Here is a 19,046-nt window from a genome sequence, read left to right as displayed (position 1 = left end):
TGGTGAATGGCTTGTGTATCGTTATAATTACCAAACTGTCCTCAGTCACAGTACAACGTCATACTGGATTAATGGCTGCCAATTATGCACTACACTCCTTCACACACTGGTTACATGAGTAAATATAGAAACCACTTTTGTATTTATAGAAATTAATGGACTACATCATCAACCCATCAAAGTGTCACATACTGTAGCATCATCTTACACATTGTTCAGTGGAACCAACAACATACAATATAGACATGACCAGGTCATCTGGACCGGGAATCAAACCAGGGACAGATTCAAACCTCACTTTACCATTTTATTGTAGTGCGTTGTTGGTTTTGTTAAATATTAAAAGGAACTAAATATGTAAAACTATATATTGGTGTCGTTGTTGGGATTTTTAAGCAGTGTTGTGGTCTGTGTGTTAATTACTTGATATAGGCCTAGACTACAGAAAAAATGGAAGGAATAGGATAAAACACAACTTTACAATAAATGAGCACAATATCATATTTTGACAAAGTCAAAAGGACCGTTATAATTGATTTTACTATTGATATTATTGAATTGTACTGTAGTGGTGAACTTTTTTTTTAATCAAATTATGTAGAACCAACTGATGTGGAAAACCACTAGAGGGCAGCAAAGAGAGACAGATTCCATAAAGTGAAGTTTTAGGAACAGGATCCTCCAGTGGAGAGAAAGGGATCAGTGATTACACACATTCATGTGGGTTTTTTGGCGCACATCCACAATAAGTCAGATTTCCTCTCCTGTGTGACGTCACGGCCGTGCAGTAGTTATTTATCAGTCCTGTCTCCTCCCCCTCTGTTTTCCCAGGCCTTGCCTGCATGTCCCCCCTGCACTGACCTCATCAGGCCTTTGTTGGGAAACAAAGAGTATTCAGGAATCTGTTTTCAGTAGAAATAAAGACATAGGGTGCACAGAGAGAAGGAGGGCTGGAGGAGGTATGGAGTTGGGCTTGACAGACCTGATCAATGAGAGTCACATGAAAATGAAACAGGGAGCTGCAACAAGAACATGTATAATACCACACTACAAACTGTGAACCCTTTATTAGAACCTGAAGTGTCCTGTTTAAGAGGCAGTTTCTCTGCTTGATAAACTTACGATTGCTGTCTCCAAGAGTCATGCCTTTGTTGTTTCAAGGTGGAGCTGGTATTTCCTGTATATCCTGCTCAGTCAACCAGCCACCAGGTCCACTGCCCTCTGCTGCTTCTCCCTCAGTTAGGTATTCATTACTCACTCAACGTCACCATATGAACCTTCTGTACTTCCATATAGACAGCTTAGTTGGCAGAGATTAGTTTTTGTATTTAACCGAATCCAAGCCAAGTAGGCCTATACAGAAAAGATTTAGGCCTTGTATAATGCACAAGGATGTGACTTTGACAACATCCCATTAGCTGTGATAAATAAGTAAAGAGCAGAGATGCAATGATGAAGCTGCTGAAACGGAAATGTGGTGTGTTGTTGAATCCCTTTGGGATGTTCACTCACTCTGCTAGGAAGGGTTACCAGCAAGCTCTTTAAGGGTCTGTGGTACTCACTAGACCCATCCTATTGCATTTGTTTTTACCCTGTACTGTAGTGAAAAACTATAATATCCCATATCTCTCTGCCTGCGTAGTTTCTGTAATATTTAGATATTACATTGCAGTGATTTTTGAACAGATCTGCTGAAATGTAATATAGGATCACTGTTGTTCTTTCGCATATAAGACAGGGTGTTAGCAGATTTGTCCTAACAGTGTGTCTTCATCACTTACACCGCACATGATTGTTTAGTTTTGTGCCCGTGTGGTGCAACCTGTGTGTGATTCTTGTGTGTTCTGATCACCTGATCCAGTGAGCTCAGATGCTATTCCATCAACCAGTGAAAGGGTTAAGTCTGACTCTGCATACACCGAGCAGGCCTCCCTCCCACTTCTCTTCCCCTCCATCCATTTTTACTGTGTGTGTGTGTGTGTGTGTGTGTGTGTGTGTGTGTGCGCGCGCGCGTGTGTTGGGGGGGGGAGAGGCGGTGCCATCTGCAAGCCTGGATTGTGATATGCACACAACTATGTTTGATAACAAAACAGCACCGCTGCGGTTTAGTTTTGGATTCATTTTGTGCACATACCGGCTTTCCTCTGCACTTGGAATATTTTTTTCACTCTAGTTCCTTTCTCTATCCGAAAGCTACGGGATAGCCTACGTCGAGAGGCGGAGGCGTTTCTTCTTCCACCCAAAGCTTCCCCAAGTCGGGACCCACTGGCGCAGTAGGCTATGTCATGAAGGTAAGAGGGTAGCAGGGGGGATCAGGGGTCGCTGCGGTTTACTGTTTTCTTCTTATTCTGTCGAGGTTTCAACTTTTAAACTCGGAAGCATAGCTGAGTCACGGTCGCATACTTCACCTATACCCGACCATCCCGTTGACGCAACGTGCAGTAGGATGATGGCTCCGGTCGTCCTAGTTTGGGACAAAAAGCACATAAGTTGATCAAGAGCTGTGTTTTCATCCAGCGGTTTTAGTGGGGTTTAATTTTTTACCACACATCTGTAGGTCATAATAAAACATACCTGGGCGAGCACGTAGGCCTGATCTAAGAACATATGCTTCCTATTAAGTGTAGATAGAGTGTGAAATAATGGGCTCACTTTGCTGTTTTTTTTTTTTTCTAACAAGAAAATGTGCTTAACAGTAAAACTGAATAACCTAAAGTCGAAAACAGACAATATGTGACATGATGACAAACTGGACTTAGGCTACTTCTCAAAGTATTTACTATGTCAAGGTCACAAATTATACTAAAGATGTGTGAGAAATCTTCATTTTCTTAGGAAAGATAGGATGTGCGTAATGTGTAGAAGGAATGGGCTATTTATGTGTGTAGTGGTGGTGACTACTATCAGTCTGAGTTAAGTTATAGTAATTTTAAAGGTCGTCACAAAATTAATGTATCTTTATCATGAGTGTGAGTAGCCTACAACAGTAATGGAGGCATCCAGATTAGAAATCTCAACTGGGGGAAGGTTTAATTGCCACTCTTTGATCTATCCTGTTACAGCACTCCTCTCTCTGCCATTAGCTGCATTAAAACCACCACTTTACCGAGTTTCATTTACAGGAAGTCACAGGTAGGACACATTTTAACTGACTCCTCACAGTCTCCAGCCTAGTGACCCATGGATCAGGAGATAATGGGACTGGATGGCCCGCAATGGTCACCACTTGTGATTTAACCTGTGGTCAGCTGAGCCACAAACATTTTGTCTCTTACTACCACTTCATAATCTATTTCCAGATGCTCTCTCATAGTATGACTGATGACTGCCAACATAGTGTCGTCACCTTTTATTCATTGTATGCCCACAGCCTGCTGAGGTTTTTTCTGAGAGTTACAACTGTAATGCTTTTACCTTATTTTTCTTTATTATAGTATCAACATGTTACTGTATTTAACACCCATTATAAATCAGTTTTGTCACATTCAATATTTCACGTAAAGCCCCCTTTTGAATATTTTGGAAATGCTTAGTCATGACACAACACTTGACTCTTACGTGACTGGGGGTTCTTTGTGTTTATGCATTTCAGTTCTTAGATAAATAGATGAGACAGATCTGAGAGTGGAACCTTATTGGTTTAACTGACTCACTGCCCCAACTGTGTAAGGAAAAGCAGTCCAATGTCCACGGCAAAAGGATAGGTAGGTTACTGTACTGTGCATTCAAATTGTGTCGATTATTAATGTAAAGTAAAGAAAAAATGCAGCAAACTATAAGTGATACCGATGGACTACTGTATGTGTAACTGTGTAGGAGTTACAGTTCTGTAAGTATTTGAATGCTTTGATGCCCAACTGCTGCTGTGGTGGCGATGTAATCAGGTCAGAAAAACAGCCCCCCCCACACACACACACACACACACAGACACACACACACACAGATTTTTACACCGACAGGTTGGGTTGAAGTTCCTGGGTCTGAAACTAATATTTGCTTTCCAGGGAAGGAAAAAATATTCAGCAAATTTGATTTTAGGAAATAGCCGTCAATCTAGTTATGTTTGCTTACGTATGAGCGATGCACTGTATGCACTCACACAGAGCTCTTAAAGTTGTTTCAGGAAAACTGAGCCTAAGTGTTGTGTTTCACATCGCTGGGAGGTGCTGAGTTTCTTCTCCTTCCAAACACAATTACTGAGTGAAAATGTGTGAGAGTTGAGCTGCAGTCACCAGTGTTGTTAGTAACAGTACGCAAAAGGAGTAACAATACTGAAGATGGTGGTGTGTGTGTGTGTGTGTGTGAGTGTGTGTTTTATCTGTAAAAAGGTCTCTCCATTAATATTTGATATAAGAATAAGAATGTTAATTTATATCCTATCTTTCCAGCAGGAACGCATTTGTGGACATCGCTGAAGTTCCCAATAGGAGCTTGACTTCATTGCATTTTTCCACTGCACTCTAACGAGCTACCTCGCCTGAGGCAACACAGTGGGCTAGCCTGCTGTTAGACTATCTTTTGCCACCTGTAAAAAAACACTACTGCCATCATGCAGACCTCATCGCTTCGCCGGCAGATGAAAAACATGGTCAACAACTACACGGAGGCCGAGATCAAGGTCCGAGAAGCTACCTCCAACGATCCGTGGGGTCCTCCCAGCTCGCTCATGTCTGAAATCGCAGACCTGACCTTGAATGTGGTGGCTTTCCCCGAGGTTATGGGCATGATCTGGAAGCGACTCAACGACCATGGTAAAAACTGGCGCCATGTTTATAAGGCACTGACCCTGCTGGACTACCTGATCAAAACAGGCGCAGAGCGTGTTGCCCAGGAGTGCCGGGAGAACATTTACACCATCCAGACACTTAGAGACTTCCAGTTTATGGATCGAGATGGACGTGACCAGGGTGTCAATGTCCGGGAGAAGGCCAAGCATCTGGTGGCTCTGCTGAAGGATGAGGAAAAGTTGAAGAAGGAGAGGAGCCAGGCACTGAAGACCAAGACGCGCATGGCGGGGGCCTCCAGTGGTTTAGGCTCTGGATCGCTGCCTCCTCCGTACCCAGGGCGTCGCACAAGCCAGCACATTGCGCCAGGGGTCTACGGGGAGGAGATGGGCAGGTGCAGAGACTCACCATCCTCCTTTCATTGTGAGTAGCGGCGACATCTGACATACACACAATTATTTACATGACACCTGATTATTTTCCTGTCATTCGGACCCATCATCAGTCAGAATGAACACATGACAGGTCCCGACTTCATCAGATACATTCAAATGTGATCTTATAGATGATGAAAGTAGAAGACAGAACAGGATCTTTGCATTCCTTATTCCATACTTAAGATTTTCCACTGATGATGGGAAAGAAGGCAATTTATGGAGAAGTTATCAGTTATGTATTTCTACTCTCTGCCCAGTTTGTGAGATCTGTACATCAATCAGTTCTCACCTGTGATTTCTCAATGAGGTAGATGCTATTTTGATACCAAAAGTGCATTCCAACATTTAAGCCTTGATGAGTAATAATGAATTGCTTATTCTTTTTGTCCTCTGGTGTTTCAGTTTTGCTCCCTACTGATTGTTGGTTATCTGCATTCCTTTCATTCTCCTGTTTGCAGTCGTGTCAGCTAAACTGGATTTACAAAAGAGAGGAGGCCCTGTTTGTGCATGTCTCAATCTAATAACAAACCACAACTGGAAACCATGTTTTCATACTGTATGATCTGTTACGCTACTGCACAGATGTTGGTTAGTTGGCGGGATAATATAAGACCTAAGTGATTCCTTTGTGAGTGTGTTGGGGTTAGGACATTTGATTCCATTGACTTACCAACTACAGTAAACTGCTCAAACTTGAAGACATTGTGGAGCATCAAATAGCTGTGTGTAGCATTTGTTAATGTGGTATGACTGGTGTGTGTATCATATACTTTGGCATTTGTGTGGTCTGTGTGGTATATGGTGTTTATTAAAAGGTGTTAGAAGTCAGTAGCAGAGCTGTGGCTTCATGAGGGCACCCGTTACTTTGATGCCTAAGGCCCTTTTTCTCTTTTCATGCTGCGTAACCGTAACAATTTCACACTTTGACAATCATAGCAAGTAATTAAAATCACGTGGTCTTTATCCAGAAAGGAATGCTTCTAGGAAGACCCTACATGTGTGTGTGCCAACTTGTGTGCTGTGCTGCGTAAATGCAGTAATTTTTTCGCTCTGACCTGGGTGGATCTCTTGGAAATTCAGGGTGTATTTGGAGTGTTGGACAAAATGTAGATGAATGGCATGGGTGGGGGTCAAGAGATTGGGAGCAGCTAATTGCAAACATTCTAACTATTGAGGGGCAGCACAGTGGAAATGATTGGTTTCTGAGACCTGACTTTGCCAACGAGTGGCCTGCTGACCCCTTTTAGCCCCGTGACCCACAGCCAGACTGGTCTGCTGCCAGCCCCCCCAACATCCCCTCCTCGAAAACCTGGACCTGAGTCCTGGAACCCACCCAGAGGATTCAGGGTAATAAGGTGGGCCCCAATCCAACCCATCCATTCCTCTGCCCCTCCACCACCCTAACTCTCAACACAGGCGCACCATTGTTCTCGGTACAGGCAAAGTTAGGCAGGCAATGCCAGCAAAGGCCCTTGACAACAGGCAGTGGAAAAAAATTAACATGCAAAAACTGTCCCAGCTACTTTCTGACCTTAAAAATCAGCTTAAAGTGTTTCTTTCTTTGTTTTCCATCTATTTCCATCTGTTGATGTTTCTGTCTACAACCCTCTGCTTCCCTTTCCTCGCTCAACACTCAATCCCCTCTACTCTTCCTCTGTCTCTGTAGCCTCCTCTTCCTCTCCTCGACTTGCTCCAGAAATGGAGCAAGCTCGGCCCACGACCAGTGGAGAAGAGGAACTGCAGCTGCAGCTGGCCCTGGCTATGAGCCGAGAAGAAAGTGAAAAGGTACCTCTAACTAAGATAACACACACTCACACACACACTGAGCACACACAAACCTCTCATCCCTACAGCACATGCGCCTGACAGAAAGAGGCTTCTTAGCCGCCCTGCTGCTGACATCTTATGTTGTAATGTTGAAGTAAAACATTAATTGTCTCCCACACACACATGCTTGGACACTATCCGTCATGGTTGGGAAGTACTCCTACTGCCTGTCTTTACTAGGCCACTATTTCCCAGAACTTTTAACAGAAAGTGATATCATCAACTCTGTCTCTGATGTGGTCAATAATGGCTCTTGACGAATCGGTGTGAGCACTGTGAAGAGTGAGGCAGCTGCGAGTGAAAGAGTGAGAAGCCAGACAGGATGTGCGCATTGATCCAATCCTAAGCATCCGTGGCCCGTCCTAGTCTGCATGGCAAGGGCAGCCGTTGCCCTCTGTGACTTCTGCTTGGAATATATTATAGCGCATAGCAGTTTCTGTGATACTCCTCTGTTCCAAATCACTTTAAGCAAAATAAAGCTTTCCGTTTGATTAGACTTCCTCATAATCCTTCCTGCTTGATCCTAGCCACCTCCTACATTGGATATTGATGAACAGACCCAGCTGCAGATTGCTATGACTCTCAGCAAGGAGGAGACCCAGAAGGTACAAGTATGCTGGGAACAGGGTTGATTCTTCCTCTGCATCCTTTGCCCTATTAGCACATCTGCTGTTGTTCTATACACTGAAACCAACCTCACGCCCAAGTCTGGGCCCTTCTAAGAAGCAGCTGCATGTACTACTCACTCTCCCGCCATTTAACCAATGGCCTCCCTCACCCTTGAACATGTAACTTTCTCCAGCAACTAATCAAACAAGGCTTTATCGTTCTGTTCCACTTACCATTAAATATCTCCTCTTAGTTCAGTAGTATGAGATACTCATGTCAAAAGGTTTGACCCTTTTACTCTGCCTGGGACACCTGTAGAATTGCATGCAATGTACTGTGAGTTTGTCCAAGCATTATTCACACTTTTGTTCCCTCCCCGGTTAACCCCTCTTACAGCCTGTCCAAACTGCACCTGCTGCACTGGATATGGATGAGGAAACCCAGCTCCAGTTAGCCCTGCGCCTGAGCAAGGAGGAGCACCAGCAGGTAGGGTTCATTGGGGTCACTGGGGGGGCAAAGAGATCGGTACTCGGCATCGGCCGATACCCATTGCCCAAGTATTGGGACTGAAAAAGTTGGATCGGTACTTCCCTAGCTAAAACGGAGCATATTCAGACAGGGGGTGAATTTAGGTATATTCAGTATGAGAAAAATAATGTGTTTTTTCAACATTAAAGCATGTGAACATAATCTAGTAGAAACCCGAAATACGTATGACCTGAAAATGAGCATCATATGTCTCCTTTAAATGATGTAGTGTGGCGCTACCTTTGATCTTTTGTAGTAGTAGGGAATCCTCTTGTATGCTTTTTTTCATTTTTAGGCCTTTGCGCCGGCGACAGCATCATATTTTTGGGTTGTCCATCTGTCCGTCCGTCACGTTCTTTTCGAACTCGATATCTCAGAAACGCCTTAGGGAAACTGCTTCCAGTTTGGCACACACGTCCACTTAGACCTAGGGATGAACTGATTAGAATTTAGTGGTCAAAAGTCAACGTGACCTCACAAAATACCTGTTTGGCTATAACTTACATAACTCATATGCTAATTAGGACAGAATTTTACACATGTGTAATAGGATAAAATGATGAAGTGATAACATTTTATATCCAAAAGATCAAAGGTCAACTTGACTGTGAGATCATAATGTTCTGCAAAAATACTTTTCTGGCCATTATTCAACGCCATAAGTCAGGAACAGAAGGGGAGACTTACCCGAGACTGACCGTATTTCACAATTGGTCGGATACTTATTTGGTGACACTAATCATGGGTGCCCACCTTGAAACTGTGGTGATTGTAAAGATCTTCTGTGCTGCCACGATGAAGACGTGTGTGAAGCATCCATGTTTTAGAATATGCAGCTTCTTCGCAGCAACATCCATATTTGAAACATTGTCTACTGTCATGGCTACAACTTTGTGTTCTATCCTGTACCTCTGGTCGTCCACCACAAGCTCATTGGTTTCCTCTGTACTACTCTGTAAAAAATAGTCTCTAAGTGAAGACAGCATGTTTCTCACTGGAAATTATTCACTTGAATCATACATGTCAATATAGTGATAACTTCCATTATTAAATTCCTTCAAAGTCTGCACTAGATACATTACATGAGTCTATCACTCTGTTGTATTATCTCTGGCAACCTTTTTACTCCAACTTTCAATTCCTGTCTCACTCTCATTGTCTTTTTCCTCCCTTTTTTCCTCTCTCAATATGCCACAAAAGAGCTGCTCTGTTAGAGATCACAGAGATGCTCTGCTCTCGCCTCTCTTTGACCAGAGAATTTTCTGGTTTGTGTCCATTGTACTCATCTACCTCTGGGTCATATGTTGCCTAGGAAAAATACAAGCTGGCTTTTGTGCTTGTGAGCAGTCAATGAGTCATAAATATAGAATGATGAAACAATATGGAAATTTTGCCGGAAGCTGTCCTGCCCAAAGGCATACATATGTCTGTATCTGTTGACAGGAGCAAATCAGTCGCAAAGGAGACGAGTCAATGCTCAAGCAGGCTGTGGAGGACAGCATACGTGCGATGGAGCCTAAAGGCGGGGTATGAAATATTGGGGTATGGAATATCTCAATGGGGGTGATGAAATGTAAAATGTAACCATACATTGTAGTTTACTGTTGTTTTTCTCATGCATTAACCCTAACCCAGAGAACATGTATTTAAAGACCAATGAGCAAATTATAATGCCTTATGATAATGATGGCCAGGATTATTGGGTCCGATCTGATTGGTTTTACATCTCAACTATTAAATGACAGATTCTTTTCTTGTTTTTGTGGTCAGACCGCCTTCATGGACCTCGTAGACGTTTTTGCATTGCCTTTAGATCAGCCTCCAAGTGACAACCGATGGAATAATGCCACACACCAGGCAGCTGCTTGTCCCGTGAGCACAGACCCCTGGGACTCCCTGGGTGAGTCTTGAGTTAGCTGACCATGACTAAAGCAGGAGTGTTTAAGCATCGTTGTAAATATTATGTAGTGAATTATAGTCGTAAAATGTACATTGTTTGAGTTTGCAGCCTGATTCATTTTAGATTGCTGTTCTTCCCACAGGGATATACCATACAGTGTAGAGTTTGAAATAAACCTCCTCACTCAGTCTTCATGTTTACAATACATTTGTTCTGCTCACTTGCTAGAACAGGAGCTTCTCTCTAATCTCCCCCCCCTTTTTTTTTTTTTTTTTTTACTAAAGAAGGCAGCACCAACACCTCGAGAGTAGATGTTCCTTGGATGGCACCGCCAACTTCCAACAGCCCCCCTCCACCATGGGAGCCCCCAGTCGACCCCTGGGATGACCCGAAGAGTAACCTCAATGCCCCGGGCCGAGAATGGCCCTACCCTGCAAACACAGGTGATACATGCACTCGTACAGCTCAGCCAGAGATACATAGGAGAAGCCACAAATATATTTGAAATGACATAATTTAAATAATAAAATGAAATTGTATTTTTATAGCCTCCTCAGGAGTTGATCCATTCTCAGCACTCAAGGGAGCCGTGAGGGAACCTTCTCTCCGACCTGGAAGCCCCTCAGGTATACAATACATTCATTTTACTATTCTCATTGTGGTTCTGTGTATCCTACACAGTTGCAATGTCAGAACTCTCTTTTTTTCTGCTGCTAGATGGGGATTTGTTTGATGAGGCCATGGATGGAGGTCAGGTGAATGTGAATGGGCTAAGGGAGGACAGTCCTGAGCCATTTGATCTGTCACGTCTTGGAGAAAGCCTGGCTGCCCCCAGCCCTCGTACATGCCGGACACCTGAGGCCTTCCTGGGCCCCACAGCAGCTTCTTTGGTAGACCTGGAAAGGTTGATTCCAGTAAATCCTCCAGCCAAGACCATGAACCCCTTCCTATCAGGTATTTATTGTATCATTGGCTGAACTGTATATGCAACACTCATTTTGACCAGGAAAGTGTGTGCTTTGATAGCTGCAACTCTACATTTATCAGTTCTGTGTTGATAAATCTAAGTTCACTAACTTGTTAACACAAACCTAATAGTTTTTTTTCTTTCTGTTTAGGCCTCAGTGCTCCTTCACCCAACAATCCATTCCAAACTGAGCAGCCCAAACTAACTCTGAATCAAATGGGCTCCAGCTTCACCGCTCTCCAGGGCACTTCTCTTCCATACAGTGCTTCCTTGCCCCTGCCTATGAGCCACCAGCCTGCCAGCCTCCCTTTGTCACATACTCACCCCACCCAGCCTGGTCTGGGCCTGCCAGGGAACCTCCCTGAGCCCTTGTTGCCCTTCTCTTCAGCCAGCACTGATGGATCACAGGCTGCACAGAACAGTCAGAACCCATTCTTGTAAGGATGAACTAAACTGGAGAAAATATCTAAGAAAAAAGGGTAATGCCTTTAGGTTATGCTCTTGAAATATAACTCTAACCGCAGACTGAACTTCAGCCCAAAGGTCATGTATGAAAACCCTATTCTTAGCTGTTTTTAAATTGTGTTATAATACAGTAACCCTTAGATTGATGCAAGCTGGTTCTGCTCTTCACTGCAACAATCTGTCGTGCTCATCTTGTCATGAATGCAATAACAGGGTTTAAAAGAGATAACACCTTTGTATTTGTAACAAATAGTGTCATGTAAACCTTCTTTAAGACCGTAACCCATTGCGGATTTAATTCAGGAAAGAAAACGTACACAAAAGCACAATTCGATAAAATTTTGTTGTCACTTTACTTAGCCACTGTTACCAGGCAAATGGATTACGTCTTTTCAAGTAGTCAACAAGTCTGCTCACTCACCTGTTTGTGTGATTGGCTTAGCTGGCTACTGCTGCTATCATATACAAATATAAAAAATAGATTATTGATAAGAGACAAGAGTTAGAGACATGTTGATTCTTGAAATGTTGCTGCATCATCACGGTTAACTTTGTGGAGCTTTTGTTAGACTTAAACTGATGAGCAACACCAGTGTGTACATGATTTTACTACAGTAAAATCAATTGCTGGGGTTAACTGAATGAAATTACAGTTTCGGAGGACTGGAAGTGCTTTAGCATTCACTACAAGCAGCAACATTAGAAAATGTATGAATAATGAGTTTTATTCATTGCTTGTGAACCAATTACTTTCATCAAATATAAGGGTATAATTGGAACATTGCTTCATCCTCAGTTGGTTTTATTGTTTTGTATTTTCTCATTTCCTGTGATATCAATACATTTATATGAAATCATCACAACCCAGGCACACACCCAGTACCAGTTGCAGTATCTGTTGTGCACTTTATGCCCCCTGCTGGTAGAGACTTATTACCACTATGCTGCATCACTTACAATAACTACTCTGACAAATCAAGCTATTTTAACATATTTGTCACACTTAACCTGTAATTCAAACTGAAGTGCAATAGCTTATTTTGTTTTATAACAAAACTAGTCCTTACTTAGAGTAGCATGAGAATCAAACTACAGTCAGTCATGAATCCCAGCAGTTCACTATTCATCTGTACAGAGATGAATTAGTAAAAGTGACCAGTATAAACAATGGTTAACTGAAGGCAAGACCCTAAAGTAGTGTTGATTTAACAAATGTTACAATGGTCAACCATACAATCATTCCATCCTGCCATGGCATAGCTAATATATCTCATTTTTCAGTGGGGCCAACACTAAACACATCATTAAATGCTCTTAAAAAATGTGTGGAAACAGTCTTTGCTCACTGAGGATACTGCCATCTCATGCCAAAAGGCTTGAAGTCATCATTCAAAGTCCTGTGAGAGAAGCACCACTTCATTAGGAACAAATGTATGATGGTTCACTTGACTATGATGGACTCCAGCCAGCTCAGCACCTCCTGAAGTCCCTGTCCAGTGCGGGCACTGAGTTCCAGTGATGTGATTGGCTGTGTAGCAGATGCTATGATGTCATCCATTCTGAAAAGCGACTTTATCTCTATGAGACTCATAGTGCAAGGCATATCTCTGGAAAAGGGTGGAAACAAAAACAAAATACACAATGGCATGAATGACTTTCACCAAGAGACCGAATTATGATATTAGATAGCCTACATATTGTATTCAACCTTCTGACACTGACATATTGCAGGTATGGCAAGTTGATGTAGGGACTGATGTGTATGTGTATGTGAGTGTCACCTCTTGTTGAACAGAATAAGAACAGAGGCACTGTGCAGAGGCTCAGCAGAGAGTACTGACAGCAGCTGGATACAGGAGGAGGACATCTGAGCAATGTTGGCTGAGTCCACCATGAACTATGAGAAAACACAAAGAACGACACATTTACTCAAATAATTCCAACAATCAGTTTGTTTATCTCCATCAAATGTTGCAAATACATGCAAAGTGTATACAAAAAACATACAATGACAGAGGAGCAGTCTTTGAAGTAACTAGGCCATATAGGGCCCATGCAGCCTCCCAGCTCTCTTAATGTAACCTTCTTCTTCTTCTTTAGTGTCAGGTCGGTCAGGTTGGTTCCTACCTGTGGAAATTTGAAAAGATTGGAGACAGGGATCAAAACATCAAAACTGACCTTATTAGGACCACATTTCAACATGACTTACTGTAGGCAGAGTAAGAGACGGTTCCCCCAGTTCACCTAATCCTTGCAAGCTAAGCTGTAAACATTTGTCAGGAAAAATATCCACATAGAGACAGTTCATCGGCTTCAAAGGCAAAAGATAGTTTAATATAATATTACAATTAGTTTTATATAATATTTAAACTGTTTATATTATATGTTTGGTCAGTTATGAAAGTGGCATTTTCTTATTGTTTTTCTAAGGGTATGTAAATTAAAAAATTAAAACATTGTGAAATACAATTTCCTTTGGTACCATGCCACTTATTAAACTCATATCTACAAATATTGTTTTGCAACTGTATTTGTACTCAAACTGGTGCAGAATTACATGAAGGTATCGACCGCTATCAGTGGCCATATATAATACTAGCTAGGTTATTAAATAAGTTATTGCATATGTATTTTCTACTTAGTTAACGGCTACTACTAGCGTTAGCTTCTACAGTAGCTTATCAGGCTAAATTAGCTAGCTAGCTAACTAACTATTAGCTAGCTAGCTAGCTACACAACAATTTTAACAGTACTGTATAATAACGTTTTTTTTCGAGTTGTAGCTCAAAACATTCATCTGGGCTAAAAGGATATTTTGTAGACGTTTCATCAACAACGTTTTTCCGACGCCAGTTGCTCCAAGAAGCAGACAAACGTCATTGTTGCACATTTCAGTTTTCCAGCAGAAGCATAGAGCGTAGCAAAGAGAGTGGTATCATGTAGCTATCCAAAGTAGCTTCATGCGGTGTCATGGAGACGCTCACATGAACATGATACGTCGCTGTGAACTTTGGTGATTGGACGAAGTAGAACTCCGTCATTTCATCAGTCTTGATTCTGATTGGTTACCATTCCACCAACGGAAGAAAAACAAGATGACCGCTTATATACTATATACTGTCTATGGATGACCGTCCCTGAAATAGGAAATAGTCAAAACGCCCCCTAAACTTCTGGCACTGCGTTGTTAGTATTAGCACTACTGTAATTATATACATCCATGCTATCATTCCACTAAAATTAGCTGTGGGAAATAACCATGGAAGGTAAGTTAAAGAAAGAGTTGGGAACAGCCATGCTGAAGTCAACCGGTCACTCAGGTGGTGGATGTATCAGCGAGGGCCAGAGTTATGATACCGACACTGGGAGAGTGTTTGTGAAGATAAATCACAAGAGCGAGGTATGTTATCTATCTTAACTCTTAGATTTTAATTAATTATAGTGGCATGTATTTAGTTGGTGTTTGGCTGACCATATGTACCCGCTAGCTAGCTACACCCTCTGAAAGCCAGATAGTACTTAATTGCCACTGAACTTTGTGCACACATTGCGAAATGGAAAACAATCTAATTATTTATTTCGTGTGATGCAAATTAGTGTAGGTCTGTGCTTCTGCACTAGTCACCAGCCAACAATCATCTTTTTTTGTTTGTTTGTTTGATTCAGGCCAAATTGATGTTTGATGGTGAGATGGCCAGTTTGGAAGCCATTTTAAAGACAGAAACTGTTAAAGTCCCCAAGCCTGTGAAGGTGGTTGAGCTTGACACAGGAGGATGTGTATTTGTAATGGAACATCTGGACATGAGAGGTCTTACAAAGTAAGAGCTCTCTTATACAATTTGTTTAGAACTGTATCCGTAGAAATGAGGGCAGCGTGAAAATATAGTAGTGTTCAGTTTATAGAAAGTAAAATATAGTATGTAGTTTTTTATTTATTGTTTTATTTAATAAAATACATTATTTCCAAATCCAATGTATAGGTACTCAAAGCACCTAGGAGAACAGCTGGCAGATCTGCATGTTCACAACAAGAGACAGTTGGACACATTTAATAAAGAGCACCAGACAGTGGGTAATTAACCTTACTTTAGTACCTTTTGTATGCTACTTGTACACGCAAATGTGGACAAATGCCCCAAAACATTGCTCATTCTATGCCATTACTACACTGAATAACCGTTAACTCTCAAATTTTAAATTAGAGTTTATTGCTAATTAATTAAGATATACTACATAACTGTACGCAGGAAAAGGAGCTGGACAGTCGGAGTTGGCTGTTGTTGAAAAATTTGGCTTCAGGGTACCTACATGCTGTGGATATCTACCACAGGTTTGTATATGTATTCTAGGCAAGACTGGACTGTGTTTTAGTCTTTAAGAAGTAGTACATTTGTATGTAGGCCTACATGTATGTAGTCTCTAAGTCTTTGAGATGTTACAGTTGTCTTTACTGCATTAATGTTTTTCCCGTACCTCCCCAGGAAAATGAGTGGCAGGATGACTGGGTGACATTTTACTCCCAGCAGAGGCTGCAGCACCAGCTTAACATGGTGGAGAAATCTTATGGAGACAGGGAAGCTATAGAATTATGGGCCCAGCTACAGGTGCACCCCCCACCCCCCTTTGACCCCATCCGAAATAAAACCTATTTTACACAGATTCTTATGATTGTATCAGTGATATGGCGGTGCAACTTATATATTGTGTCTGTTATTTACAGCTGAAGATCCCTCAGTTTTTCAAAGATGTAGAGATTGTCCCTGCTCTCCTCCATGGAGACCTATGGGGAGGCAACGTAGCACAGTGTGCGATGGGCCCAGTCATCTTTGACCCAGCCTCCTTCTATGGCCATTCAGAGTATGAGCTGGGTATTGCAGGGATGTTTGGTGGCTTCAACAGCTCTTTTTACTCTGCTTACCATGACAAGATTCCTCAAGCACCAGGCTTTGCAAAGAGAAACCAGCTTTACCAACTCTTCCACTATCTGAATCACTGGAACCACTTTGGTGGTGGCTACAGGGGCTCTTCAATAAGTATTATGAAGAACCTACTGAAATAATTGCACTCACATTTACTTGTAGAAAGCTTAACAGTCTTAAACTAAAACCAAAATATATGTATATATTGACAGATGTTAATTGACCAAAATAATATGGCTAATTGTTGAAGAGACTAAACATAATACTATAACATTGTAATGTATGTTATATTGTGTAGACAATACAGAATCAACATAAGAAAATATTTCTACCCTGTCTGCTCTACCTACACCAACCTGCTTCCAAAATCCACATCTTTCAGTTACTATCTGAAATTCTGTGTTTGAACGAAGATATATATATATATATATATATATATATATATATATATATATATATATATATATATATTATATATATATATATATATATATATATATATATATATATATATATATATATATATATATATATATATACTTTATATTTGTATTTTTAAATTCTGTATTTTCTACACTGACTTCTGTGTAGGTTGCCTACAAACATAAACCTTAAAATGCAATACTGTTTAAAAAAAAAAAGGCTTACCACAAAACCTCAGCTCTGGACCAACTTAAAACTTTTTTTAAACATTTTCTGCATGTGGAAGAGCAAGCAATGTGTTATGGATATTCTTTATCAGCTTGCTTATCAGTTAGAAGAACAAATTGGTCTGAAGCTGAGTATGCTTTGGTATGCATCAAAACCTTACACATTTTCATTGCCTGCATTTAACCAGCATCCGACTGAATTGTACTGCTGTGCAAAAGACATCGGATTTTCCCAGTGAATGCATTGCTTTATACTTTTATCTACACCATAGCCTAACTGTTGATGTCACGCAGACTAAAACACTACATACACATACAAAATGTTGCTGCATTTATGAATCCTATATATTTAATATCCTCTGCTTAGCCAACAATAAATCCTGGAATGAAACAAAGTGTTTGTCCTGACCTACTGTATTTGTTATGTATCTGGTATGAAAACAGTAATAAATCAGACTGTAAGACTTTCATCATCATAAAGAACTCTCCACCCCTCTTTCTCACTGTTTGATCCCCCTGCCCCAGAATTAACAAAAGCTTCTTCCCCCAGGTTGTTGTATACCTTCCCTCACATGCAACTTAGTAACATAAACATACACATATGAACCTATTTGTCTTAATTTGTGTTGCTACTTTGCTTATATGTGTATAATTATGTTTACGTTTTATATTCTACTATTTGCAGTTTAATAGAACATATTAAGGACTGCTGCTCTCAGCTTTTGATGCACCCATGTTTTTGTTATGCATTAATGTGTTAATCACAATCTTTTATGAACTTGACTTGAAATTACATATCACAATGGTACAGGCTGTGCCATTGAACCAGTAATGTACAGCTCTGCAATACATCGTAAAAAACGCTTCGCAACTTTTAGTGGTGGAAGAAGTATTTAAATAATTTACTTAAAAGTATAGGTACCACAATATAGACATACTACAAGTAAGTTCTGCATTCAAAAGGTCACTGAAGTAAAAGTACAAAAGTATTATCAGCAAAATGTACTCAAAGTATTACAAGTATAATTATTTGTCAGAATGGGTCCTTTCAGCATTATAGTATTATATTACTGGACCATTATTATTGATGGATTGACATAAACAGTACTTTTAAATGTTATAGCTGGTCTCGGTGGAGCTAATTTTAAATGCTTTTATACTGTATACTTTTGAGTAGTTTAATCTATTCACACAGCAGCATCATATTTTATATAGCCTACTGATCACATGTTTTGTTTGTAAAATTTTGATCAGAAAACTAGCTATCAAATAAATAAAATATTTCCCTCTGAACTGTAGTGGAGCAGAAGTAAGTAGCATAAAACCCCCAGCATGGGGTGACAGAGCTTTCACCGTCGCAGCATCCTCCCTCTGGAACTCCCTACCCAGAGTGATAGAGAAAGCTCTGTCCTATACACATCAGTGGACACATTCAAATCACTGATCAAAACATACCTCTTTAGATTAGCCTACAACCTAAATAATATCGCATTTCATCTACTGTATAGTTGCTGGTTTTATTGTTTTACTTGATTTTAATATGCTTGTTTTAATGTGCTGGTTTTATTGTAAAGTGTCTTTGAGTACTATGAAAAGGGCTATATAAAGTAAAGTAGGCTACCTCAAACTTGTAAGTAGGCCTAAATTTACTTTTCTTTACTTTTTATTCACTTCAATTCTTAATAAATGAATATAGTAGGCTATTACAATCAATCTAGCAACTATATCAAAAACCTTTTGTATAAATTTGTATAGACTCAAAATATTTCTTGAATTCAATCTAAAAGTTTCAAATGCCGTCCGAGACTTTGAGAAATTAGCTTTGTGGATTTGAAATTTCCCCAGTAGTAGAATATATAAATTGACAATCCGCTGTGCTAGTTTTTGTTGAATAGCGATAGCATACTATTACATTCTTAGTTTCCAGCATAATTGAGTTTGTTTTGAGTGTTCAACTAGCCTTGTTCTAATTATTTTTTCAAGCTTTTACCAGAATAAAAAACAAAAGCGCTTTTCTTTC

The 19,046-nt window shown here is 40.7% G+C and overlaps 3 protein-coding genes across 7 annotated transcripts; 2 read left to right on the top strand and 1 right to left on the bottom strand.

The window, feature by feature from the left end:
- Positions 1-2,009: 2,009 nt before the first annotated feature.
- On the top strand, positions 2,010-12,241 carry epn3a (epsin 3a). Of its 5 annotated transcripts, XM_028599082.1 has the most exons (12): positions 2,010-2,291; positions 3,593-3,704; positions 4,389-5,147; positions 6,828-6,946; positions 7,516-7,593; positions 7,994-8,083; positions 9,569-9,652; positions 9,896-10,025; positions 10,310-10,468; positions 10,574-10,651; positions 10,743-10,979; positions 11,144-12,241. In XM_028599082.1, exons 3-12 carry the CDS (start codon positions 4,550-4,552, stop codon positions 11,431-11,433), a joined length of 1,863 nt encoding a protein of 620 aa, XP_028454883.1. In that variant the 5' UTR covers positions 2,010-2,291; positions 3,593-3,704; positions 4,389-4,549; the 3' UTR covers positions 11,434-12,241. The 5 variants fall into 5 exon arrangements, with proteins under 5 accessions (XP_028454883.1, XP_028454882.1, XP_028454884.1 ...); XM_028599081.1 differs by lacking the exon at positions 3,593-3,704 and having other exon boundaries at positions 4,392-5,147; XM_028599083.1 differs by lacking the exon at positions 3,593-3,704 and having other exon boundaries at positions 10,313-10,468.
- Position 12,242: 1 nt separating this feature from the next.
- On the bottom strand, positions 12,243-14,455 carry arl16 (ADP-ribosylation factor-like 16). Its single transcript, XM_028599086.1, has 5 exons — positions 14,272-14,455; positions 13,667-13,722; positions 13,465-13,584; positions 13,239-13,354; positions 12,243-13,064 (listed from the first exon to the last, which is right to left on the bottom strand). The coding sequence occupies exons 1-5, from the start codon at positions 14,345-14,347 to the stop codon at positions 12,899-12,901; spliced, it is 534 nt and encodes a 177-aa protein (XP_028454887.1). The 5' UTR covers positions 14,348-14,455; the 3' UTR covers positions 12,243-12,898.
- Positions 14,456-14,541: 86 nt separating this feature from the next.
- Positions 14,542-16,779, top strand: fn3krp (fructosamine 3 kinase related protein). Its single transcript, XM_028599085.1, has 6 exons — positions 14,542-14,857; positions 15,124-15,275; positions 15,438-15,529; positions 15,705-15,787; positions 15,939-16,061; positions 16,178-16,779. The coding sequence occupies exons 1-6, from the start codon at positions 14,717-14,719 to the stop codon at positions 16,514-16,516; spliced, it is 930 nt and encodes a 309-aa protein (XP_028454886.1). The 5' UTR covers positions 14,542-14,716; the 3' UTR covers positions 16,517-16,779.
- The last annotated feature ends 2,267 nt before the right edge of the window (positions 16,780-19,046 follow it).

Source organism: Perca flavescens, chromosome 15 (assembly GCF_004354835.1).
Source record: "Perca flavescens isolate YP-PL-M2 chromosome 15, PFLA_1.0, whole genome shotgun sequence".
Classification (NCBI taxonomy): domain Eukaryota; kingdom Metazoa; phylum Chordata; class Actinopteri; order Perciformes; family Percidae; genus Perca; species Perca flavescens.
The sequence above is the reverse complement of the archived record's forward strand: the minus strand, read 5'-3'. Positions and strand labels throughout refer to the sequence as shown.

What these genes read in the sequence shown, in the direction of transcription:
- fn3krp (XM_028599085.1), top strand. Translation starts at nt 14,717, where the DNA reads ATGGAAGGTAAGTTAAAGAAAGAGTTGGGAACAGCCATGCTGAAGTCA. An exon ending in TAAAGAGCACCAGACAGTGG is followed by an intron (nt 15,530 to 15,704) that starts GTAATTAACCTT and finishes AACTGTACGCAG; the next exon opens with GAAAAGGAGCTGGACAGTCG. An exon ending in GCTGTGGATATCTACCACAG is followed by an intron (nt 15,788 to 15,938) that starts GTTTGTATATGT and finishes GTACCTCCCCAG; the next exon opens with GAAAATGAGTGGCAGGATGA.
- epn3a (XM_028599081.1), top strand. Translation starts at nt 4,550, where the DNA reads ATGCAGACCTCATCGCTTCGCCGGCAGATGAAAAACATGGTCAACAAC. An exon ending in GCCGAGAAGAAAGTGAAAAG is followed by an intron (nt 6,947 to 7,515) that starts GTACCTCTAACT and finishes GCTTGATCCTAG; the next exon opens with CCACCTCCTACATTGGATAT. An exon ending in CATGAACCCCTTCCTATCAG is followed by an intron (nt 10,980 to 11,143) that starts GTATTTATTGTA and finishes CTTTCTGTTTAG; the next exon opens with GCCTCAGTGCTCCTTCACCC.
- arl16 (XM_028599086.1), bottom strand. Translation starts at nt 14,347, where the DNA reads ATGTGCAACAATGACGTTTGTCTGCTTCTTGGAGCAACTGGCGTCGGA. An exon ending in AAGACTGCTCCTCTGTCATT is followed by an intron (nt 13,355 to 13,464) that starts GTATGTTTTTTG and finishes GTTTTCTCATAG; the next exon opens with TTCATGGTGGACTCAGCCAA. An exon ending in CTTATTCTGTTCAACAAGAG is followed by an intron (nt 13,065 to 13,238) that starts GTGACACTCACA and finishes ACCCTTTTCCAG; the next exon opens with AGATATGCCTTGCACTATGA.